The 14,010-nt window shown below is 40.1% G+C and overlaps 2 protein-coding genes across 3 annotated transcripts in view; one reads left to right on the top strand and one right to left on the bottom strand.

The window, feature by feature from the left end:
* The window catches only part of HS2ST1 (heparan sulfate 2-O-sulfotransferase 1), a 175,174-nt gene extending 170,097 nt beyond the window's left edge, over positions 1–5,077 (bottom strand). The window contains exon 1 of one of the 2 annotated variants that reach the window (XM_046024601.1): positions 4,599–5,077. In XM_046024601.1, coding sequence (XP_045880557.1) covers positions 4,599–4,722 — 124 coding nt within the window. In that variant the 5' untranslated portion in view covers positions 4,723–5,077. The remainder of the gene's footprint in view (positions 1–4,598) is intronic. The other variant, XM_046024608.1, reaches the window with a different exon arrangement.
* A 393-nt stretch (positions 5,078–5,470) lies between these two features.
* SELENOF (selenoprotein F) overlaps positions 5,471–14,010 on the top strand; it is a 54,977-nt gene continuing 46,437 nt past the window's right edge. Inside the window, exons 1-2 of the mRNA XM_046025834.1 lie at positions 5,471–5,752; positions 12,199–12,366. Of these exons, the coding sequence (XP_045881790.1) occupies positions 5,669–5,752; positions 12,199–12,366 (252 nt within the window). The 5' untranslated portion in view covers positions 5,471–5,668. The remainder of the gene's footprint in view (positions 5,753–12,198; positions 12,367–14,010) is intronic.

Consider the following 14,010-nt stretch of genomic DNA (forward strand, 5'->3'; position numbering starts at 1 on the left):
ACCAAAAAAGAAGTGACCAATTATGTCAAATCCCACTGACAGGTCAAATAAAATGAAGAACAAAAATTGACCAAGGGCTTAAGGAAATTACTGTTGAGTCAGACAATTAGAGTACGACGAGACAAGTTTTTAGTGTTACTACAAAGGGAAGCTAAAATATGGAACTGAGGTTGGCCAAGAAAAGGGTAGTCAAGAGAAACTACTGCTTTGGTTTTTGGGTGGGAGAAATAATAGCATGTCCATATGCTAGTGAGAATGCTCAGCAGAAAGAGAAGTAATGATTATAGGCGAATGAAGGAAAACTTCTGGAATCGTGCCTTGTAGGTTAGGAAAGTGGATCAGGTGCACAAGTGGTCCAAGAGGCAGATAATCTAGACAATCTAGATAATCTAACAGGGAGAAAGGTGGAGTACATAAACAGTTACTAGTAGGTGGGTAGATAATTGTAAGTAATTAGGCTACACTGAACCATGACTAGCAAGTCGAGGTATCTATATCTATAAGCTTTCCCTCAAAAGCGGACTTCCGGAGAGCAGTGTTTGAATATTCATTATTGTTTCAATTCCACTAGGGGCCAAAAAGCTATTAGAAGTCTTAACAGAGTGGTACACAGACTTCCTGGGATTACCTTAATTGAGACCAATTGTTTCTAGTGATTACTCATGGCACTAGATATACTATCCAGGACTCATAAGTGAGGCACTAATTAGCAATTTTAGAATAACTGCATTCCAATTAATCCAAAGTCTTCAAAACTCCTGTGAATTTTTCAAACAATTTCAGAAGTAGAGAAATCTATCATTCTTGGCAACATTACAGGTACTGTTGAATCATTTCAGACACTTTAAATACTACCAAATTCCAAAGAGCAGACTCAACTTTACTCCTGGAGTTAGTTCGTTAGTTTAGGAAGATCTTAAGAACACAGACAATAACATAATTTTCACCAATGAAGAGGACTAAATAGTCCATTCTGAGTTACTGTTCTCATTTAAAAGATTATGTCCTAAGGTATTCACAAACTCACATAGCAGTATTAGAAGCATCTGAACAGCAAATATTATTTTAAATCCTTAGACCCTATAGAAAATTAATAATAAAGCCTATTAATTCTAACATTTATGTAACAGAAGTTTCACTGCACTATTCCATCAGTCAACATTAGCAACAGGTGTCTCTTGAGATTCAGAAAAAACCACTTTGTAAAAGCAACAAATTCTGATATACAATTCTGAGAGCTAAGTAAGTAGTAAGCTAAGTAACACTTTTCATCAACTCCGTGTCATCTTCCATATCTCATTAGAAAAATTAAGTATACATTTTAGTAAAATGAAATTTTTCAACATAATATCCCACAGAACTTCTTTCATAACAAATGTGTTTGTATCCTAAATGTAACTCACAAGCTCCATAATATATTAATACTAAAGGCAAAGAAAAGCAATGAAATAGAAAAAAATTTTTAAAAAGCTAAGAAATAAAAAAATTGTATTCATTAAATACAAATCATTTACTGCAAGTCAGTGTTTCCTACCATTAAAGGGATCACATATGCCTTTGCAAATATGATGAAAGCTACGCATGTAATTTCAGGGAATTCATGGATGCCTTGAAGCCTATATATAGGTCCTGCAAGTTTAGAGAATCTGTAATTAGTCGGAAAAAATGCAGTTCAAAATCAATCCAAAAACACAGGAAAATTTAATATATGAAAAAAGGAATTGTAATATATGAAAAAAATAACCGTAACATATAGTGGGAAATGAATTATTAGTATATTATTTGCCACAGTTGCTATTCATTGAAAGAAATGACAATAAATCTCTATAAATACATGAATGCTTTAATGAACTACATGTAAAAAATAAAAATTATAAGATACTATGGCAAAATATAGAGAATGTATATAATCTTGGTTGGAGACAATCTTCTCAAGTAACAGAAGAAACCTACTTGCCTAAATTGATAGATCTGACTGTGTAAATTTTGTAACTTATGCATAAGCTTACAGAAAGCTTTACAGTTACAGAAAATAAATGCAGACTTTTCTCCTCCTACAACAGAAATAACCTATTTCAGTTGCTTCATTGGGTAATATAATTATGTTCATTATTTGGATACAAACAAGCAGACATTACACTAAACCAATTTCTTTGTGTCAGAAATTAGATTTTTCCAGAATTATATTCATTCTTAGCAATAAATGCAATTAAACATTGATATTACTGTTTAAAAATTCTATTCAAACTGCTAAATCTTAGTGTAATGTCAATATAAAGTCCCAAGCAACCTGGTATAATTAAAGAAGCACTTGATTTAGAATCACACATACCTGGGTTCCAAACCTGACTCGGCCACCATTAGTTATGTGGTCAAGTTATATAACCTTTGAGCCTATTCCTGCATCTGTAAAAATAGCTTTCTATGGTGTTCTTGGAAGATTACATAAGAATATCACATATGGAAGTGCCTAGTACAGAGTCTGATTGTCAAATTATGCCTTCTGCCTTCCTTGCCTAAGAAAGATTTACTAACTGGTAACATCTGTTTTTGAACTGTTTTTTGTAAGACTTTTCTTTTCAAGAAATCAAGACTGCTGACAAAGTCATACATTTCACCTGCCATATTTTTGCAATTCCAGAGCATTATTCATTCCTTCAAGTGTTTTGTATTTGAGCTCCTTTTTTTGGCTCTTTTTTTGAGTATGTTATTTGATCTCTTTTTATTATTTCTGATAGAATTTAAAGGTTTCTTGTAAAAAATCATGGGAAAAAAAACACATTATTTTCCACCTGTGGCTTTCCACATGTTAAGATAATCCTCTTTTTAAAATCAATTAGGCTGTATCTATGGAAACCACTTTAAAGTGTTATGAAAAAAAATCTGAGGCAAAAAAAGAAAATAAAAAATTAAAGTTATCCTAGCCTCTGTAATGTGCTCAAGAAATACAGAGATTCAACAAAGAAAAAATACAAATCTTAATTTTAATATAACTTTCAAATTTCTCTAAGAGGAGTCATTTTTTTCTGTCAAATTGGATCATTAAAGAGGCCAGAAAATGACCCCAAATGCTAAGTGGATCCAAACAAAAAGGAAAAGTGTATTGGCCAACATTCAATGTTTAAGGTGAGTAATTTTTTCCATTACACAAGACACATAATTAATAAAATCATGGTAAATAAATTTTATATTTCTTCAAAACTGTATAGGGTAAAACTTACCCTAGAGTTGATGAATGGAATTATCCTGAGCTCCTCCTTCAACTTTGGTTGCACTTCAATTAGATTTATTTGATACTGTTTCATAGACTGTTCTTTAAAATGTTTCCAAGGCTTTTTGCAAAATCTGCCGAAACTATAGCCAGCTATACTTCTAATATTACAATTATTTACTAATACATTTAGTTGTTACTCAGTCTAAATGATTTTGCTGCTGGTATTTTATTGCTTGCTTCTCAAAAAGTAATTAAAACAATGCTGAGGTGAAAGTATACACATAAAAACACATTACTTCTCCATATTCAAACTAGAGTCTCTAGAGCTGATTTTTAAATGCCATGTACATTTTTAAATCAAAATGTACAGCAGACATTCTTTCAACACTCCCTCCCCCATCCCAAACTCCTCCCAAATGCCAAAGTTCCCTACTAATCTGAAAGTACCTATTATCTGGTCTTTCACAACTTCATACTCCAACATTACATACTTCAGACCCCTTTTCTCATTAAAGCAAGCACTGTTAACTCCTTAAGGTACTTAAGCATCTGGTTTGTTTATTGCATAATCTTACTTTTCCTTCCACCAACTTAAATCTCACTGTAATTCCCCTTCAGCGTTCCCTTCTCTCCTAAACGCACTCCATCAACATCGCCGGGGGCCACATACACAAACATTCCTATTAAGCCCAAAATATTAATAAAATTTAGCTCCACTAAAAAAGGTACTTAAAAGTCTCGTGCCTCCTTTCAGTAGCACGCTTGAAGCTTTTTATTTGCTTTCCTGTTCTACCTTGGCAGCCTATTTCTCCCGTCAGTTGTGTGGTCCCTTGCTGCCCCCAGCACAAGAGTGCAACTCACTACAGTATATTTCTTTTACTCACCATGATTCCCAGTATCTCCCTCCATTTCCGGCCATCCATCCCTTGGTGAACCCCCTGGTCCACAAAAGATCTGTATCCAGGTGCCCACACCTCAAATTAGAATACCCCTCGACTGACACTGCCGGGGCTTTCTGTAGACTCAGGAAAACAGAGAAGGCTGAGCGTTCCTGCCTCCTCCAGCAGTTCCCGCTCCCTACCGAGTTCGGTCTTCCCTTGCTTCTCCCCCGTGGAATGCCTACTTCTGGTAACCCTTAGGCACGGGAAAGCCCACCTTAGCAACCTCTGCCCGGTGACCTCGCGAGCCCAGCAAGCCACTCAAGCTTAATTCACATCATTCTTGGAGCTTGTGTTTTCGATGCCCCCAGTCCCAGCTCTCGCTGCAAGCTCTTTCACCCTCTTGCCCCCGAGCCAGACCGCAGGTTGCGACGGGAGCAACTGGATATGCCTCCCTGGCCCGGCCCCTTGCACACCACTCACCCCGAAGTGGCTCTGCTCCTTACCTAGCTTAGATCGGGACTCCTCCAGTTTCTGGATTTGGTTCTCCAAGAAGAGCATCGCCACTGCGAAGGCCACCACCGCCAGCAGCTGCAACTTGGGCGGCATCATAATCCTAAGGAGCCCCATGAAACCCGCTGCTCGGGATCAAGACATACCGCGGGGGGCGGGGAGCGGGGCCCCGGAGGCGAGTGAGACGCCGGGGGGCAGCCCACCGAGCGGGGAGAAAGGCAGGGAGAGCGCGACAGCGAGAGAACCACCGCAGCGACCCCCCTTCTCGCCGCCCCAGTCCCCCGCCCCCAGGCGCCAGTACCAACGCCGCCGGTGCCCGCTTCTCCTGGACCGACTCAACGGCCGCCCCCTCCAAAAGCCCGCGCAGCAAACACAGCGCGAAGCGGCTGCCGAGCTCTCGCCTCTCTACTGCCTCAGTCCCCGACCCCTGCGCCCGCCTGCCTGCCCGCCTCCTTCTCTTCCTTCCTTCCCTCCCTCCTTTGCTCGCGGCCGCGCGCTCCTCCGCCAGTGCTGCGGCTGCGGCTGCGCCGCCCTCGGCTCCGCCCCCTGCCCATCCCCCTCCGCCACCACGCGCACGCATCCACGTACGCTGCTCGGCAACCAGAGGCTCCACCCTCGGCTCGCGTTCAGTTGTGCCTATTGGACCGAAGAAACCCGAAGCCTCACTCTTGGTTCGTGTTACTGTTGGTTTTCTTTGCCTTAGGTGTCAACCAAAGCGGCATGCGATTGGGTAAAGGAGGCCGGCTGAAACCGGCGAAGGCGGGGCTTCTTGGCGGCTTGACGAATTGTCGTGAATAAAAGGAAGGCGCTCGGAGCCGTACAGATTTGGGGAGTTTAGGAAAATGCCTGATAGGGGTTTTCGGAAGGACCCTGCGACTTTGTATTTATATTAAATATAAAGATACTTGACTACCTTTAAGTTTCAATATACTTCTAGGTAATACCTGTCTCTGAAGAGTAAGAGACTTGGTAACAACGGCCTTTAACAGACTGTTTTGGATAAGGCTCTGGAGTGGACGCCCCTAGCTGAGAGGTCCTCCGGGCATTAGGAAACCTACGGAAGATGGTAGCGATGGCGGCTGGGTCGTTTGTGTCGCTCCGGCCGGCGTTTGCGCTGCGGTTGTTCTTGGCTGCTGTACTTCAAGCGGTAAGTGGAGATCATCTCCGCAGCAGCCCAGGGCGAGTGGGGAATGTTGCGCTGAGGAATATGAAACATTCGGTCCTGCATGGTAGCCACGCTTGGAAAGGGTGGGAAGACTGGGCTTCCTTAGGGACTGGTCCGACCGGAATGCTACGTGGCATCTTTTCTCATTTGATGCTTTTCCCTTCCCGCCCCGGATTTCTAGCGGTTCTTTCTCTTGACTTCAGAGTATCTTGAATTGTACTTCTTTTGCAGAGTTCCAATTAAAAACAACCTATAAACCTCACGGTGTGGGGGGGGGGCGGTAGAAAGCAATGAATCTTAGAAAGGAATGAAAATTGTTTTTAACAGGGCAGAATACAAAAGACTACCGTTCTTCGTGATAAGGCTCTCCCTAAATCTTAGACGAAAGCCCCCATATCTGTGGTCCAGGGTACACTTCTGTTAACTTTTTTCTCTCAATTGTTAGTGGTTTCTAATTCGCTGTTAGCTTTTTATCTCCGATCTCTGTTACTCATTTGCTGCTGGATGCATTTCAGTACCGTTTGTGGTTTTAAACGTTGTTGTTGTTGTAATAAAAGGAGCTATTCTATACTAAAGCACAATTTATTTTTGAAATCGATTTTCTAAAACGATAGCCTTTTTCTCGTTTAAAATTTGGCAGTGTTAACCAGCTTTTTAAACTTGGGTTCTTCATTAACCCAACAGACGCGCTCTTAATCTTTGAGTGGAGAAGGGCTAATTTTGTCTTATTTTTCTATTCATTCATGTACAACTTAGTATTGGTTTATGTCTCCTAAGAAGCTTGCGATCCGTATTCTGCTATGTGAGTAACTTTTTTTCTGGGCACTGCGGAAGCTTTTACACGTTTCATTAATCAGCTTAATTCTTCAGGTATTTTCATTACTGAGCCTGCTGAACAGTTTTCTCCTAGGAGACATGGTTTCATTGACTTCACCATGATTTAGGGGAGTTAATGCCTCTACCAAAGACGTCCATAAACAGCCCGCGCTTTTCTTTCCTCAAAGAGTTTGAAGTTCCTGCCTTTTGTTTTTGCAACCATACCTTAAAGATGGATTTTTAACTTCTCTAATTAGCATCATAGTACTTTGTTATTCAGGCATTTGGTGCCCCCTTAGAAATTACCAAAAGACCCCTCTCTACTGGAGAATTTTTGTTGTTCTTGTTTTGCCAGTCTTAGATAATTAGAGTCTACCACAATGCAAAGGTAAGGAATAACATTTCACGTTGACTTCTGATTTCTCTGTCTTTAATTATCAATGTTGTGTAACCACCCCAAATTTTGTTGCCTTAAAATAACAATTTCTCATAATTTTGTGGGTCTGCCGTACAGTTCCTGTTTTCCTCTGGCTCATGTAATGTAGTTGTGTTCAACTAGTAGGACCTCTGAACAGAAAGGTCCAAGATGGCTTCATTCTTTGTTGGTGCTGTCAGCAAGGGTGCCTTGGTTCTCCTCCATGTGACCTCTCATCCTCCAGCCCAACTTCTTTTCATGGCAGTCTCAGAATAGTGCTCCTGAAGAGCAAAAAAGCTGCAGTGCCTCCTGAAGGCTAGCCTTGAAAATCACATATATTACTTCCACCTCACGATATTTGTCAAAGTAAATCATACGACTGGTCTAGATTTCACGGATGGAGAAGTAGACTCCATCTTTGCACAGGAGGAGTGACAAACTTGGCAAAGAAATTACATACCAGGATAGGAGGAATTTATGGCCATTAAATAATCTACCATGACCATCCACATAAGTCAAAAAGTTGGGTATCATCTTTGACATTTTTTTATATACCTTACATCAGGCAATTACCAACTCTTGTTGATTTTACTTCCTAAATATCACTCAGATTCATGCACTTAATGTTAATTCCTCATTCAAGCCACCAACATCTCTCTCATTAGCATTAATAGCCTTCTAGTTCACACTTCTTTTTTTTTTTTTAAAGATTTTATTTATTTGTTTGACAGACAGAGATCACAAGTAGGCAGAGAGGCAGGCAGAGAGAGAGGAGGAAGCAGGCTCCCTGTGGAGCAGAGAGCCTGATGTGGGGCTTGATCCCAGGACCCTGGTATCATGACCTGAGCCGAAGACAGAGGCTTTAATCCACTGAGCCACTCAGGCACTCCTAGTTCACACTTCTAACTATCAGAACCTAAATGGTTGGCTTTGTAAGTTTCCCAGTTGCCCAAGCCAGCAAGTAGTCATTTTAAAATTTTTTTTCATTCTCTCAATCCAATTAGTCATTAAACCCTTGAAAGTCTCCGAGCCGGTCCACTTAATTCTATGTCCACAGGCAGTACCTAAATTCTGACCACCTTTTTTGCTTGCTTGGAATTCCCCCAACAGTTTCCTTAAACTGGGTTCCATATTTCATTTTCTTCCTTTCTAATCCAAGCTCTACAATGCATCCACAGTCATCTTTTTCAAACTTTATTATAATTCTTCAGTGGTTCCCTGTTGATTTTAAGGTGAAGTCTGTTCTCCTGAACATTCCTTAACAAGGCCTGTTCGCTTCATACTTATTTGTTTAGCCAGGCTTAAGCCCCAGAACTTACCTCTGCTGCAAGAGCCAAAAGATAAGGTGAAGGATTGGGGTCATTTGTTTTAGCCTGTCTCACATACCATGTTCTTCCTCAACCAGGCCTAAAGTGTTTATGTAAAATGCAAAGCTTAATTTACATGCCATCTCCAGATATGCAGATTCAGATATACTCTCTCCCTTGCATATTCTGTCATCATATCTTAAACTGTATTACACAGATACACAATCTTAACAGTACCATACCTTATGTGTTTGTATCCCTCCACTCCCCCTGCTCCATGCCAAGAATATAGCTAAAGGGAATACAGAGACATTATTTTGGTTTGTTTCTTTTTTTTCATATGGTGCCTCATATATATTCACTAAAATCGCTCAGAGCAGGGCATGTGGGTGACTCAGTTGGTTAAGCATCTTACTCTTGATTTCAATTCAGGTCATGATTTCAGGGTTGTGAGATAGAGCCCCACATGAGGCTTGTGCTGGGCATTGAGCCTGCTTAAGATTCTCTGGCCACCCCCTCTCTCTGCCTCTCCCCTCCCCCAAAAAACAAAGCCTTGAGTCTGCAAAACTAATGGTAGAAGAGCTAGAAAGAAGTAATTCACTCATGAAACTCAAGTTAACCTTGTATCTCCACTACACTTCTCCTCTATCCCATGTCTAATAATTAAAACATAAGTAGTGTTTGGTATTTCTTAAGAGGGTTTTTTAGAGTACTAGAAAGTGAATAATGCAAACCTCTGTCAGGGACCCACTCTGTCCTGGGTAGAAAACTAGATGTTTCATTCACTTTTTCTCCTTTAATCCTCAAAACTGCTAGATAAATCATAGTTATTCCTATTCAGAATTTCAGAAGTAAGATTGCTCTGTGCTAGCATTTGAATCAAGATGTCATCAGACTCCAAAAACACATCTTGCATATTTATGCCACCTGTCAGTAGGTGTGCAGTAAATGCCAGAATAACACCAATAATATGATTGCATGATCATTCACTTGAAATTTTTGTTTTGTAAAACATGCTTTGGCAATAACAATTTCTTATATTTGTTAACAAGTTCATGATTTCAAAGTGATTTCACTTTTATTGCCTATGTTAGTTACCATGGTTGAAAAACAAATCACCATAAACTTTATTGGTATAAAACAATTATTTTGCTTTTAGATTTTGTGGGTCAGCAATTCAGACAGGTCACAGCAGGGTGAGTTATGTGTTCCAAGGTGTCTCTGCTGAACGACAGGTCTGAAATATGAAGTTCTTTATTCATGTCTAATTGATGATGGTTGTCAGCTAGGGGCTTCAGTTGCTCTCTACATGGGACTCTCCATGTTGTCCCTCTGATTTAGGTTACCTTATAGCATGGTGGCTAAGTTCCAAAGTTGAGTTTTCTGGGCGAGGCAAAGACACAGTGTCTAGGAGTACTTACCATGCAGAGGCTGGTTCCTTTTTTTGTGACCTACCCTCAAAAACCACAGAGTATCCCTTCTTTTGTACTGTGTTGGTCAGAATCAGTCACAAGCCCCTGCCCAGATTCAAGGGAAGGGAATATAAACTACTTCTCGTTAGAAGAGTGCCAGTCACTTTGTAAGAACACCATGTGGGGTAGGGCGCCTAGGTGGCTCAGTGGGTTAAGCCGCTGCCTTCGGCTCAGGTCATGATCTCAGGGTCCTGGGATCGAGTCCCGCATTGGGCTCTCTGCTCAACGGAGAGCCTGCTTCCCTTCCTCTCTCTCTCTGCCTGCCTCTCTTGTGATTTCTCTCTGTCAAAAAAAAAAAAAAAAAAAAAAAAAAGAACACCATGTGGGGTGATGTATATGTATTGGTGTGGCCATCTGTGGAAAATACAAATTAACCTGTGAAATAGGTCAAGCATATCACTTTACTAATCAAGAAATTACTCAAAGTACTACTACAGTAGCACGTGTCTTCGGTGCCTCCCACGGGGCTGCAATCTATTTTAAATATTACATACATTCCACGTTATTACTGAGGTAAAATGAAAGATGTATAAGGTATCAAATTAGGGTATTGACTGGCTGGCACAAGACCAATGGGATAATCAACATTTGGGGAGAGTATGCCAGCACTCCTTAGTTTCTTACATTGGCAAATGCCCTTGGGTTTTTATCTACCTTGTTCATCCTGAAGAAGGTTTGACAAACTATTACTGGTGGGCCAAGTTCAGCTGGCCCTGTTTATGTGAAGTTTTATTGGAAGACACCCACTCACTTACTTTTGTCTGTGCTGCTTTTGTGCTATTGTACCTAAGTTGAGTAGTTGCAACAGAAGTGAGGGTTTTGGGGGTGGGGGGGGGTGGAGGAGGGGTGAGCCTGGTGGTGGGTATTATGGAGGGCACGTATTGCATGGGGCACTGGGTGTGGTGCACAAACAATGAATTTTGGAACACTGAAAAAAAATAAAATTCAAAAAAAAAAAAACATTTAGCCACCAAAGCCTAGCATAGTTACTATCTGGCCCTCTATATAAAGTTTGCATACCCTTGATCTAAACGATCAGCCAATTCCAGTCAAACAATCTGAAATTCCCCCTACTTGAGGCTGTAGTTTTCACCAGTTCATTTGTTCAGCACACATGAGAATTAGCACAAGTGCTTTAAATACAGAGTAGTAATAGTTTAATGCTTGGCGTCGAAAGAGTTCACAGTACTAGGGAATCAGACAACTCTACATTTACGTAGTAGTGTCATGAGTGATGCTGTCTTAGAACTGTGCACAAATTTATTTCTCTGAAAAGCACTATGGCTAAAGATTAGGATCTGACTCCACCCCCCTCCGCAGCCCCCTACCGCCCCAGAGGGTTTACTGAAGACTGATACTGATCAGGTTCTTGGAAATAAGTTGAAATTAAGAAGGTGAAAAGGAGCCTTAGATGTAGGAAAAGTATGAGCAAATGTATGAATAGAAATTTTATTCTTCTAGGAATTCGTTATAGTTGAAAAGTAGAATGGGATTGGAGAAGTAAATAAAGGTAGGACTGGCAATGACCATTTAAGCCACTGAGGCAAGAAATGATTTGAAAGCTCTTTAAGAAACAGAATTGTCAAGGCTTGTTAATTAATTGTTTATAAGAATGGCAGAAAATATAGAATCTAGGGTGGCTGACCTGGGCAACTAGATGGTCCGGGAAAATAGCACCATTTTACTAAGTTATTAGGTACATTGGGAGGAATAGATTTAAGCAGAAAAGATAAGTTTCAGTGTCGGAGATCTTGAATATGCTATGCCAATGGAACATATAATATAAATGAGGTCAGTTGGACTGTTGGCTTTGGAAGTTTGACACTCAAGTAAAAGACTCAGGAGTTCTTAGTAAGTGGGTATTTGAAGCCTTGGGGAAGATGCAGTCATCTATAGAAAATATGTAAGGCAAAGAGAGAGCCAGGAATAGAAATGGAAACAGCAGCACGTAAGAAGGAGGACAGGCGATGGGAAGAACAGCTGGAGCCTTTTGAATGCCTTTTTATTTAGTGATTTTTGGCAAGTTTAGTTGAGTGGTAGAGTCAGAAGCTAGACTATAGTAACAATTCAGAGGTGACAGAATGTGGGGAGAGCAATTAAAACCGTAAGGTTTGAGTAGGCTGAAGAATTGAGGTTTACCAATTAAATTAAATCCCTATGGAAGTGCAGAAGATAAGCTCCAAACCACGGGTAGAGGGATTGACCTTAAATGAAGGTATACTATATTTACTGAGACATGCATGAGAGAATGGATAATGGAAGAGAACAGATATTTTTGAAAGCCTGCTTTTGCTGATTGTTCTGATTGGTTGCATAAGTCATTTCATTCATCTTACCTCAACCTGTTTTATGTAAGAATTATTGTTTTCCAATATAAATATAGAATAGCTTTTTATTTCTCATTTTGTTTATTTTCAGGTGTCTGCGTTCGGGGCAGAGTTTTCATCAGAGGCTTGCAGAGAGTTGGGCTTCTCCAGCAATTTGCTCTGCAGCTCTTGTGATCTTCTTGGACAGTTTAACCTGCTTCAGCTGGATCCTGACTGTAGAGGATGCTGTCAGGAAGAAGCACAATTTGAAACAAAAAAGGTTATTGTTTTCTAGTATCTCTCTTCCATTGGTTGGTGTCGTTGAGATATGGTGAAATGTTAAATTGCCTTATCAACTTAAATATAAAATCTCTAGCTTTTACATTTTGTGGTTTTAGAAAGTCAACTGATTTCTTTCTGGGCCACTAGACCAATTAAAGCAACTAGGTTTATATACCAGGACCCCATTCTACCATGGTGGTTTAGCAGAGGAGTTACAAAATTACTATACCATGCTTGGATCCTTCTGGCCACATGAAGATGCTGCTATTAATTTGTAATAAGAACTCACTCTTACAGTGAAATTTGAGATGAAAGTATAGCACCTACGTGCCTGGATGGTTCAATGGGGTAAGCATCTGCCTTCAGCTCAGGTCATGATCCCAAGGTCCTGGGACCAAGCACTGCATCAGGCTCCCTACTCACCGGGGAGTCTGCTTCTCCCTCTGCCCCTCACCCCTCTTGTGCTTTCTCTCTCTTTCGTGCACGTTCTCCCTCTCTCTCTGCCAGATAAATAAATAAAATCTTTTTAAAAAAGGAAAGTATAGCAGCTACTACCTGGAACATAATTATAGGTGATAAATAAACTTTTTATCTAGTTAACAAAGAATATGATCTGTTAACTTATGTGGCTGTTACTAATATTTATAGACACCTACTCTCATCTTTAACACATGAAAACAGCTAAGGATAGGTAGTTCTGACTGTCCTATAAAATCTACCATTTTGTCCCATTGTTCAAATTAATAGTTAACTTACTCAGTTCATAAAAGCCCCTATACTTTTTAAAACGAAGAAGTAGCCCGAAAAGATCATTTATATAAGCCAGATAAAACTGAATCGGTGAGTCCCCTGTGTTGAATGAGAAAAAGAGTTAGCATCTCTGTTAGGTTTCCTTTTCACATTCTCTTTCACTTGTACACACTGAATTCTGTTTCGAGGTGTTAACAGTTTGTAAAGCTTTCTGTAATTGTATCTTGCTAGGTAGTAAAGGTTTATTTCTAACACCAAGTATCGTTTTACCGTTCTAAAAAAGTAAGCAAACCTTTAAAAGTGTTAATATTTAACCAGAATTTAATATTCAGTTCCTCAGTTGTGAACCTGAAATTCCTCCTGTCCTCAAGATAGCTTCTAAGTCTTCTGTATTTTTCATTTTCTTGGTTCACATATACTGTTGATATATTTTCACATTTAGAAGATTTTTAGGGGTGGCTGGGTAGCTCAGTCGGTTAAGCGTCTGCTTTTGGCTCAGGGCATAATCCTGGGGTCTTGGGATCAAGCCCTGCATTGGGCTCCCAGCTCAGTGGGGAGCCTGCTTCTCCCTCTGCCAGTCCCCTTGCTTGTGCTCTCTCACTCGCACTCTGTCGAAGAAATAAATCTTAAAAAAAAAAAAAAAAAAAAATTTCTATGTATATGAATTAGTCTTCATTGCATGTAAGGTCATATCTAAACAAGTTTTAAAAACTTGATTTTAAATAGATTTAAGATGTATGACTTAACTAATTTAGTAAGACCCTTCCCTCTTGATTTTGGGGGACATGGATTTATTTATTTACTTATTTATTTAGAGATATTCGTGTGGGACAAATAGCCAAAGGAATCTGTATGTCATCTTCTAATCATAATGCTGTTATTCTATGGTCCA

Source organism: Meles meles, chromosome 1 (assembly GCF_922984935.1).
Source record: "Meles meles chromosome 1, mMelMel3.1 paternal haplotype, whole genome shotgun sequence".
NCBI lineage: Eukaryota > Metazoa > Chordata > Mammalia > Carnivora > Mustelidae > Meles > Meles meles.